This window comes from Halichoeres trimaculatus, unplaced genomic scaffold, assembly GCF_033239565.1.
Source record: "Halichoeres trimaculatus isolate MK-OKI-2021-1 unplaced genomic scaffold, fHalTri1.1 fHalTri1_scaffold_12, whole genome shotgun sequence".
NCBI lineage: Eukaryota > Metazoa > Chordata > Actinopteri > Labriformes > Labridae > Halichoeres > Halichoeres trimaculatus.
The window spans coordinates 9,477,854-9,489,319 of NW_027437190.1; the positions used below are offsets into that span (position 1 = coordinate 9,477,854).

Below are 11,466 nucleotides of genomic sequence, written 5' to 3' on the forward strand. Positions count from 1 at the left end.
TATGGAACAGTGTTTAAAGCTGTGACTTTCAATTTTGCCTGGTTTACCCTGAAACTGGAGTTGCCACCAAAGCCCCAAGAAGAACACCTGACTGAGGATAGGTACCTGTTCACCTTATCTTATGTTACCTAATTCAAAAACATGAATTTTTATGTTATGGCTGCCTGTCACAGCAGCTCTCTCGTCCTTGTCTGTATCTTAAGATTTTTTCGTAATCTTTGTATTTGGAGTGGATCATTACTTTGTATGGTTCATTTGTTGGTCATGGACACCAAACTTTTTGTGGCTTCAGTGATATTTTTGCTTCTGTGTTTGTCTGGACATCCTATGTTACCATGGCTGCATTGTTTAGCAGCTGTTAGCAGCCTGTAGCATGTCAATGCTAACTGGTGCAAGGCCTGATGTTTCTCCACAAGGTGAGGAGAAGGTGGTGAGGACGCCGTGGTGGTTCTCAGGTGAGAGCTAAGAAGTGACGACATGGACCTGTCCTTCCATCCATCGTTATTGGGAACGTAAGATCTATCTGCAATAACGATGGATAAGCTAGCCATGCTAACCCAGCAACAGAGGGAATACTAGACGGCAGAGTAGCATCATGCTATTCACAGACATGGCTAACGGAGATAACATCAGACACCAATGCCACAGTGGGAGAGCCAATCTATTCTATTCTATTCTATTCTATTCTAATTTAACCATGGATTAACCATGATTCAAAAGGTTCATCTTGATGTTAAACTGAGCCTCAACGGGCAGATAAGACTCTGTTTACACTGTGGAACCAGACCATACCAGACTGTTATTCTTTTAAGTTGTGTTTGTGAAACATTTTATAAGTAATGAAAGATTTCACTCAGTTTGTTTTGTGAATACTTAAGTTGAATATCCACATTGAATCATGAAAGCAAATGTAAAGATTGTTACACTCAACATGAGGTATGATTCCTTGGCTGATAGCCGGTCTGAAACTAAAATCAAGCAGTGAAATAAAACAAGCACTTTTGTTTCCCATGTGTTTGTTTGGTCTCAAACTTGGGGAAAAAGCAGTGGATTCAAACTGTTGTTGTCACTGTATTTAATTTTTCACTGTGTAAAGAGAAATTGCATTTCAAAAACAAGCAGAATTGAATCATTGTACATAAGATCTGATACATGTTTAAACCATAAAGCAGACGGTAATGACAAGTAAACACACACACACACACACACACACACACACACACACACACACACACACACACACAAATAAAACAAAACAAAAAAAATAGTACAAACAAAACAGAGGGGCTCAATAAACCTTTTCACCTCTCAGGTATAATACTTTTATGATATACCATATCTCTCAAGATAGCTGATTGATTGGTTTTGGCATACTGACCTCGCTTTAAATAGCTAATTTTTAAGACCATAAAACCGCTTCCTGCAGTTTGGTGGATTATCTTAAAATTGCGATGATTGGCAGAATCCAACCAAGATCACATACTGAATGAACATTTGCATAAAAGCCATGGAGGCAAGTCAGAGCTAAGAGCATGTTCAGGCCAGTTTCTGGTTTTGTAACCAAAGATGACTGGCATTAAAAGTTTAAGGCCAGCAATCTTCTCAGCACACCTGTCAGAATATCTGCTCATTTCATGAAAAAAGTAAAGTTAAAACCCTTCTCACTTTTTGTTTCACAGCAAACACAGGAGAGCACTTGATGGCTAAGCCCGGCATCAGATCTACATGTCCGCACATTAATCAGTCTCCAGTGGCTTTTAAATGCAATGAAAGGCCTGCTCTTATCCCTGCTGTTACAGCCATTACAAAAGCAGGTTTCAAGTTTGAGTTTGGAGAAAATACCCTGAAGTTGGAACACCAGCTCCTTTTGAGAGTGGACCGTTAATTATTGAGCCATCGAGCGCTGACAAATCAACACAAATATCCTTCATGTGCAGCTGATTGATTGTTGGCTGCTGAGCTCAGATGAAACACATCAACATGGACTGTTTTCCCTGTTTGAAGATTATTTTGGGGGGCTTTAAGAGCTTTAACTAAGAGGATCGGATGGAGTGGATGGAGTAGGAAACCGGAAGGAGGGAGTGGAGAATGACATGTTTCCATTGGTCTGTGCTTCGTAGATTAAAGCCTCTGAACATATAACTATTTAACTTTACCACCGAGATAAACCAGCCTTCTGACTCTGACTGCTTTGGGTTAATTCCTACTTTCAGGCATAAAAAGACTGTGGATTATTTGTCAAGGTTCGACCACAGGATTAGTAAAAAAGATAAAGTATCACTACTGAGCCGCTCTGGTGCATCCCCAGGTATGATTGAGCTGTAGATCATATTTCTTCTTGAGTGAGCTTCTGTGTCCGTTAGAAATGGGCCAATATGTGATTTCCTAGAAGCACAGATGTTGATGTACAGAGATATTTTCTAGTGTGGAGAAATCTTTTCCATATCATCTGATATAGTAGCAGGAAAACTGTTGAATGTATTTTCCAAGGTTTTCTACCAGGAAAGGAAGTCACCCAGCAAAGGTCAGTACATTATTGACATTTATCCTCAGCTACGATGCTGTTACTCATCATTCTGTAAAACCAAACATGTAGCCTTACCTGGCTTTCAGTGGCTGCAATTATACAAATAAAGGTCACTCCTGAGACGCGTTTTGGCCTTTTTAACATTTCTCACAAGGTTCCATCACACGATCAGCCAGCAAAGCCAACAGACACCGCTCTGCTTCTTTTCCTTGAGCACGTGTGGCAGATGCCGAGCTCACTCCAAGAGGCCGCAGCGCTGTCAGCTCTGATCTGTCTTTGTTTAGGAGGACGCTTGGTCATTAAGCCTGACATGGCCCAGCAGGAGGCAGGCTTCCACAAACAGGCTCATGTTTGGTGTCATAAATCCATATTAGGAGAAGCGGAGGCATCTCATGTGGAGGGAGGTTGCAGAGGTGACGGTTGAGGGGGCTTGTGACAAGTTGTCCATGGCAGTAGCGGCACCGGGGTCTTCTAAAGATGAGGAGCAATGAGGGCGTATCAGAGAGGCTGATTGAGTTTCTGTTACATGTTTAAAAAAAAACATAATTTTAGTTCACAAAGCGTGTCCTGTGTGACTGCCATTTACATGACTGAGTTTTTCTTGCAGAGAAAGGTCAGTAGGCAGTGTGCCAGGTGTTGTGGAGCAGCAGGGCGGTGCGGTGCGCTGAATGTAATTACGGGACTCTGGTGATCTGATAACCTGCCAGTCTGTCTCTCCACATGAGGAAAGTGTACTGGCATATTAAAGGGGGCTCAAAAACACGGCTGAAAGGTGGTGCATGTGTGCCATTTCATGAGATAGAGGCTATGATTTCACTGATATTTGCCTCACTGACCACTTATATTCAAACTAAAAGGATGATTATGTTGCACTTTTAAATTTAGTTAAAAAACTAGAAAAGCACCAAGTGTGTTGTGATTGTCACCAACACTTTAGTCCTACATTAATGTTATACTCCCTTTCAGCAGACTGTCTGCTACAATTTGGTGTTAGTTGCAGGTTTGTACGATAATTTGTTACCTGACAGTGTTGAAAATGATGATGATCCAATGCATATTTCATGTTCTGGATCTTAATATCCAGAATATTGTCAGAATCTGGATCGTACTTTAACATCTGTCAGAAATTATGGTGACCTTGTTACCTCCACCAAAGAGTTTATGTTTTTTTCTGTGAACAACATAACTCAAAAACTGACGGATCTTGATGAAATTTTCAGGAAATGTTCAAAATGGGATAAGGAAGAAGTGATTACATTTTAGAGGTGATCTGGATCACCATCTGGATCCAGGATTTTTTTAAAGGATTCTTTATCATTGTGAGATAGGGCTGTTTTCACCACATGTGTATATAACTCCACGATAAATGGTTGAATCACTTTGCAAAACAATACAAGAAAAGGTCACCATAATTTCTGACAGATGTAAAAGTACGATCCAGATCCTGGTAATATTCTGGATACTAAGATCCAGAATATGAAGTATGTACTGGATCATCATCATTTTCAACACTGTCAGGTAACAAATTATCGTACAAACCTGCAACTAACACCAAATTGTAGCAGACAGTCTGCAGAAAGGGAGTATAACATTAAAGTAGGACTAAAGTGTTGGTGACAATCATTATATGCTTGGTGGAGGTCTGTGCTCTCTGAGTGCTTTTCTAGTCTTGTATGGTTTTGTAAAGCAATCCGACCATTTATCATGGAGTTATATACACATATGGTGAAAATGGCCCTATCTCACAATGATAAAGAATCCTTTAAAAATATCCTGGATCCAGATGGTGATTAGGATCACCTCCAAAATTTAATCACTTCTTCCTTATCCCATTTTGAACATTTCCTGAAAATTTTATCAAGATCTCTGTGATTACTGGCTTTTTGTAATGAGTCATCTCTTCTTGAGGGGTGCATTTCAGGGATCAGTCAGTGTATGACCACGCTGGTCCATCTTGTTTGGGACTTTTATCTATTTTAGATCAATTAAAACGATGTTTCATGTGTGTAATTGTGCTTGTTCTTTTAATACTTCTCTTTCTAAATTCCTTTATAAGGCTTTGGCTTTGTGGACGGACAGCAAGAAGCGAGACCTGGTTCTCATTTTGATGACAGCACCTCTCCTCCAGGCCTGGTACACCCATTGTGCCGAGGACTAAAGACGGGAACAAAAGCCTCCCATGTGTTGTTAAAAGCTACAGATTACAAGAAAGATTGGTCTATAATTGGCTGCAGCCGTGCTCAGCCGGATGCACGGTGATTGGAAATCTGGCCCTTGAAGAAAGGAGGTTCCCGAAATGTGAGTTAGCAAGTTCAAGCCAGGATTTCCCAGAGTCACAGGGCCTTTTTTGTTGTTAGGCAATATCCATGGGCTGAACATTTCCATGCTGAGCTGCAGGGAAAAGGCAGTAACACAAGGACAACATTTCTTTTTCTAAGATACCCACCTGATCTGCCTTACACAGCTAACTGCAGAAGAAATTTGGAATGTGGTTTTGCACATAATAAAGTCTGAAGAGTCTGTTCCCTCACTTCTTCTTCTTACGTGTGAGTCACACAAGGGCAAAAAAGGTAGAGATGAAACAATATTTCTGTCTGTGTCACATAATAGTCAGGCCTTAGTAGATTGTCGAGCTCCTGCCTGGGAATAAGCTTTAGGCGATGGCCCTAACAGACAGCTCAGAGAGCAGGGAGCAGTCCAAGCCCTGCTGCTGCCTCTCCAGATCTCAGTTGACACCATAAGTCAATGGCCGGCTATTTAGACATTGAAGCTGTTTGGAGACTCGTGTTAACAAGCACAAAGGGGCCACTGAGCCTGCCAGAGAAGGTGCCGCCGCGCTAATAGCACTGAGAGCACTCCACACTCATCTATTTTATTCTTCTTCCCTTTCAACCATTCACTCCCCCGCTCTCCTTTCCTTTTTTGTTTCGCAGCTGTAATTACACCTGCTCTGCCAAGCGTTGCTCGAGGCGTGGCTGGGCAAAATCACTCATTAATATGAATCTGCACAGTATGAGCAAGAGGAGGAGGAGGAGGATACTCACAGGTAGTCTCTGTGGAAACATTAGGGGTTGTGAGCAGCCCGCACCTGTGTGGCCCTCCTGGGATAAAGAGGTAAGGAAGCCTCACTTTGGGGAATTGTGTGTGTGTGAAGTGAGACCATCCATTTTCGAAATGAACCTGCAACAATTACAAAGCCAAAGTGAGGAAACAAGCCTGTGTAACTTACAGCTGTAAGGCTTAGGATTCGTTAACCAGCTGAAATCAACCTGCAAAATCAGATTCAGGAGGATGTCAGAGAGCCCACAGTGAAGGTATGATCATCAGAATACCTGAGAAGCACAAGTGAAGCCATTACAACGATTACAGATGACTAAATACTTCTCTTTGTGCCAGGATTAGAAACCTGTCTTCTCAACAAAGAGATCTCCAGGCTTGAAGTGTAAAATCAAAGGTGCAACAACACGTTTTTATTCCTCAGAGACGGTTAAGCAGCTGCTGCATCTGTTAAGGGACACACACATTAACACCAGACAGTGCACCAGACCAGACAGATAGTGTTACATCGCCCTCCCCCTCTAAATGAGTGTAATCAGACACATCCAGAGATCAAAATCACAGCAGCAGCTGATGGCAAAAATGAGTTTTTTTATAATGAAATCCATAAATACCTCACAATGACACACTGCTGTTCCCACAGTGAGGGAAATCTGTGCACAAGCCAGGCTGCTCTACTACAAATGACGAGCCGCTGCAGGCTATGTTGGGCCAGTTGTTAGAGATGCTGTGTGTGTGTGTGTGCGTGTGTTCAGAAAAGCAGGGGGTTGGAGGAAGAGGGAAATTATTATCTCTCTAAGTGCTCCTCAACAGGCCAAGGAAGTTCACAGTTGTTCCTGTGTGTAGACGTAAAAACACATCCTCATTAATATAGACGTCTTGACAGCAACATGCATGGTATAGTCTTCAAAGGAAAATCACACATTAATTATTCACTCGTATTACACCGGACAGCAAGAAAAAGCAGCAGTTGGGAGGAAATCACTAATAGAAAAAAGCACACTCTCCACAACTTGTCATTTCCCCTTAAACAGGGTTACACAGAAAGCAAAGCTGCTTGAGCTCATTTCCATAATACCTCTGTGTGCCCCGAGTGAATAACAGGGTTCAGTTTGCCTTCATTAGCATGTGCCAGGGAACACCTTTTCCTTCCCTTTTTTGCAGCTGAAATATTTTGAAAGGCTTTAAGTGTGTTCTGGTAATGACTGGATGTGAGACCTGCCCACTGGCTGCAGTTCACAGACATTATTTTGGGGAATTCGCTGCAGAGCCAAGGATTTTTTTTTTTTTTTTATCAGACTCACAACAGGAGGTAAATTGGCTAGGAGATAACTGTTGGCTGTTCTCATCACCTATAGACCCACAGATGATGGCTCATTATGATTCAGGTAGCATGTGCCCTCCAGTCTTACTTCATGATTTGACTTTGAAACTCATTCATTAACCCTGACAGTAAAGATACTCTAGGTGCAGACGTTTTACTCATGCTAGCCGTAGTGCTGCTTCAGGAGTGAGTGTCTCTCTCATGTCAAAACTTGTGGATCACTTTTCCCACTCAAGGGATTAAAGGTCCTCAGTCAAGACAGATACCAGCAATCCAGAGGCTTTTATTTAGCTGAATATCTTCACAGAAAAAAAGAGTTATTACATCCATCTAGTAAATCCAAAAAACTATGCAATATGCACTTTAATCATTCGAAAAGGAGCATACTTTATATCACAAAGTCACATATTAAAAAGAACAAACTCATAATCAAGCAGAATAGCATTTCTCTGCAGCAGAGGCATAATGACAAGGATGCATTGACCAGCTGTGTGTGGTTTGTCAGGCGTCTTTCATAAAGTCACTGTACTCCGAGCATTTATCCTGTAGGAAAAGTGAATATAGAGCAAATTACCCTTTAACCTTTAACCAGAATTCATTGTCCATGCAATGCAACACGGAAGACACGCCGATGACACACAGCTGCCAGGTACTTTCATAAGACATGCGGCAGGGGTTGAATGGAGGCTGTGACAGGGGATAGTAAGGAGCCGTGACAGATGTCAAATCTGTACAGCATCAAAGGGAGAAAGGGAGGAAGACTTTCATGCAACTCTTAACAGTACAAGTTTAAGATCTCACTGTGAGGTCCAGTTCTCACTCACACATCTGAATTGATGCTCAGGTTGGCCAAACGTGGGTCAGAGTTTATCTCGTACCTGTAATGGTACCCCTCCATGTGGTCCCTACAAGCGTCCCTGATGTTGTACATCCACCGCTTAATACCTTTTCTGTTCAGGTAGAGCACCAACAGGAATATGACACCGATCAGGGCCAGAACCAGCCCCAGAAAAACGTAAGAGGTCTCCAGTACACCCTCCATTTTTCCCGGACACTTCAGCTGTGACTGCTCCAGACGCAGGAGAGGCTGATGTCTCAGGGCCTCGGGGACAGCGCAGGTCAGGTCGTGCCTGTCGATGATCTGAGTGGCGTTTTTCAGCCAGAGCACCGTGTCATCTATGTAGCAGTCGCACCGCCAGGCGTTCCCTGCCAGCTGGACATGCAGTCCAGGCTTGAGGTTGAACTGTGCCAGGGTGGCGGCGGGCAGGTTCTTTAAGCTGTTGTCTCTCAGGTCAAGGTCACGCAGCTGAGGCAACTGGAAGGTCCCATTTGGAATGGATATGATGGAGCTGTTCTGCATGCTGAGGCTCACCAGGTGGGAAAGGCTGGAGAAAATATCATCTGGAAGGACCAGCAGGTCATTGTTGGACAGGTCCAGGACTGTCAGCTGATAAAGGTTTCCACTCCGCAGGAAGCCCAAATCCAAGTAGGTATGATTGTGAAAACAACTACTGAGGTTTAAGACCTGCAGTTTGTTTTCATCAGAGAAAGCTCTGTCACTGAAATTCAGGATGTTGTTGTTCCTTAGATCCAGCCGCACAAGATTTGGCAAGTTCTCAAACGTCTTTGCATCTACAAACTCCATCTCATTACCACCGAGATGAAGATCTGTCAACTCCTCCAGACGGGTGGGAAAAGAGTCCACACTAATACCGGAAATATAGTTTCCTGTAACGTACAGGACTTTGGTGTTGTCTGGTAGAGAATCAGGAATGGCGTTTAAGTCCTGGTTTTGACATTTCACAGTTTGTGAGTCACACAAACACTTGTCCGGGCAGCCTTGGCAGAACATAACTGAGCAGAGAAGAAACAGCAAACGCATCACAACGGATTTCAGTTTTCTACCTCCGATTTCTCCGCGGATACCTCCGCACGGCGTGCTCAACAGGCGCATCTTGGATTTTCCAAATCTGTCGGCGCAGACTGTGCGTAATGACTGTTCTACTTCCCACAAGCCAGTCACCGCCTTCTACTTTCCACGAGGAACCAGAGAAAGTTTCTCAACTATGTCTTCCTCTGTAATCCTTTCGAAAACTAGTCCAAGTTTCTACTCAGGCTCCACATTACTACCTCCAAACCATCCTGGTTTCGGAGAAGTCTACATTTCCTTGATCGTAAGGGAAGCTGGTAAACTTCTTGGCAATCCTCCTCGCCTTTTTGAGACGTCAGGCTCACGTTAAAAAACTAAGGATGTTTAAGTCCCACCAAAACACGTCATCAGATATAACAACTCACGTGTGCTCTCGAAGTAGAAAATGCTCCGTGTCTCCTCATCTTGCCTCGGATGTGTCTCCAGCTCGTATCTCTACCTCACGGCGGGGGGATCGAGGGAGAGACTAAACAGAGCAGCACAGTGAAAATCATTGGAAGGGGGAGCATACCATTATTCAGCCAAAGTAGGGGTGAGCAGACCACTCATACAGGTTAATTCAGGCTGCAAATGTAAAATTCCAGCCATGATACCCCTCCTCCTTCATTTTAAAACATCTAACTTTGTTGTCAAACATTTAATGTGAGATTTGCAAGTAAAGATCCTGTAACACATGATCCAGGAATTGGGAACCCAGGGAGCACAAGGGTCCCTTCGAAGTGACGTCCTTCAGTGTTGAGCCCTGCTTTTCCCAGAAGAGGTAGTCGTCTGTTTAGATGAATGTAACCAATGTTTCTATCATCATTTAGTGATGACTGTACGCACATCCAGGATCAGTCATGACAAACACAAACCACTTAAAATCATCTTTACATGATTTATTGGGAAATCACTCATAAAGGATGGTCTGATTCACTGGCTTTTTGTGACATTCAACATCTAATCCATCTTACAGCAAACCCCCTTCATCATTTAAGGTTTCAGTGTAATAACATGCAGACTAAAAGAAGACTGAGGAGGGAAACGATCCCAATTAGATTCTGTGATCTCATAAGTTAACACACCATTTATTCATAACAGTCAAAGTCTCTTTTGGAGTCCTTGCAGATAATAAGGTTCGCTATAGTTGCCTGCTGATGTCAAGATTAATCAGATACCAGTTGTTTATTTGACAGAAGTACAAAACAATGTTTACAAGCATTTAAACCAAGGGCAAAGGGGAGATGTCACATGTTTGTATCATAGGGCTTATAACTGCTCATGAAAAGACTGGTCATTACAAATAGTCACATCACAAAACTAACCAGAAATATGGAATAAGCGTTAATCTATGCTTAAACTATTTTGTTGGTGATTTTAAACATGTGTATACTTGCAAAAACAAAGATGTTAAAATATAAATGAATATTTAGAGCTCAAGATCATCTCTGTATCAATATGATCCCTATGTTGGAAAAGGGCTTTATAAGAGTGAGAGTAAAAGGCTTCTTTTTACTTTAGTTAATCGCTTTTATCAGAAAATTTGTATAATATCAAGTAATCAGTGGTTTGATAACATGAAAATGTTTTCTAAAATAAGAGTGGTCCGATTCCATCCCCATCTCTGTATTTCCAATACCTTTTACGAAATGACTTGACCTTGTAGCAGTGGAATTGTCTGCAGGATTATGCAGGATTATAGTGCTGAGAAGCTAAACTTTGGATGTGTTCATGCATGAATACTGAAGCAGGGCACGCTCATCAATATGTCATATTTGGAAGCCCCTGTGAAGATCCCAGTGTAACCCTAGCTTTACCCTCCTCTGACCCTTTCCTATTATTAGCTTGGGTCATCGTGACAACCATTTCATGAAACCTGGATCAAGGCTGAAAGTGATACTCTTCTAAAAGTATAAAAGGATTTTGAGGGGGGTTTGATAATTTTTTGTTACCTGTGCAGAAACTTTGCCTACCTATTTATTTATTTATTTTTGTATAGTTATCTTTTTCTGTTTTTATATTGTATCTACTCTGAAACATTATGAAATTAAGCATATATGATAAATGAACATCATTAACATTAACAAGTTGAAGTGTAAAATATAGTATTTGCAAATTTAGAATAATAATGGACCGTACTGGTCATTGGAAAGTCATCTGAGGAAATTTTAGCCAGTTTGAAAACGGCTGAAAGCAATTGTTATTTATCAACATGACATGGGAACAAAAAAGGAACAAAATTATCAACACTGATAGGCTTTTTCTTTATAAAGGACTGACTCTAAAAGCCTAAAACCATTATATTTGGGTAAGTTTCCTAACAAGTGATTAATGTTACTTAAATAGCTCAAGTGTATCTATTTACCTACCTGCCTACCCAACCACCCACCTACTTACCTATCTACCCACATATTAATTCATTTATTTTTCAAAGGCAAAGATTTTCTATGACTGATGATAGATAGGGTAATGAGATTATTTGTTTTGGGAATAGCAATATTGTTTTTTATTTATCTTACTCATTATGATCAACATATAACTTATTTTTGAAGACACTTTTCAAAAGTCAGACACTGAACTAATATTAGAATCAATTCTTAACAAGAAACATAAAGTTACACATAAATCAAACACAACAACACAATCACA

The 11,466-nt window shown here is 41.5% G+C and overlaps 1 protein-coding gene and 1 long non-coding RNA gene across 3 annotated transcripts; both read right to left on the reverse strand.

Moving 5' to 3' along the window:
• Positions 1-1,228: 1,228 nt before the first annotated feature.
• Positions 1,229-9,309, reverse strand: LOC141800172 (uncharacterized). Of its 2 annotated transcripts, none has more exons than XR_012599300.1 (3): positions 9,204-9,309; positions 5,572-5,707; positions 1,229-2,998 (listed from the first exon to the last, which is right to left on the reverse strand). It is a non-coding gene; the product is annotated as an uncharacterized LOC141800172 (long non-coding RNA). The 2 variants fall into 2 exon arrangements; XR_012599301.1 differs by having other exon boundaries at positions 1,229-3,046.
• On the reverse strand, positions 7,249-9,211 carry tpbg (trophoblast glycoprotein). Its single transcript, XM_074682577.1, has one exon. It carries the CDS (start codon positions 8,860-8,862, stop codon positions 7,729-7,731), a length of 1,134 nt encoding a protein of 377 aa, XP_074538678.1. The 5' UTR covers positions 8,863-9,211; the 3' UTR covers positions 7,249-7,728.
• Positions 9,310-11,466: the final 2,157 nt, after the last annotated feature.

What these genes read in the sequence shown, in the direction of transcription:
- tpbg (XM_074682577.1), bottom strand. Translation starts at nt 8,862, where the DNA reads ATGCGCCTGTTGAGCACGCCGTGCGGAGGTATCCGCGGAGAAATCGGA.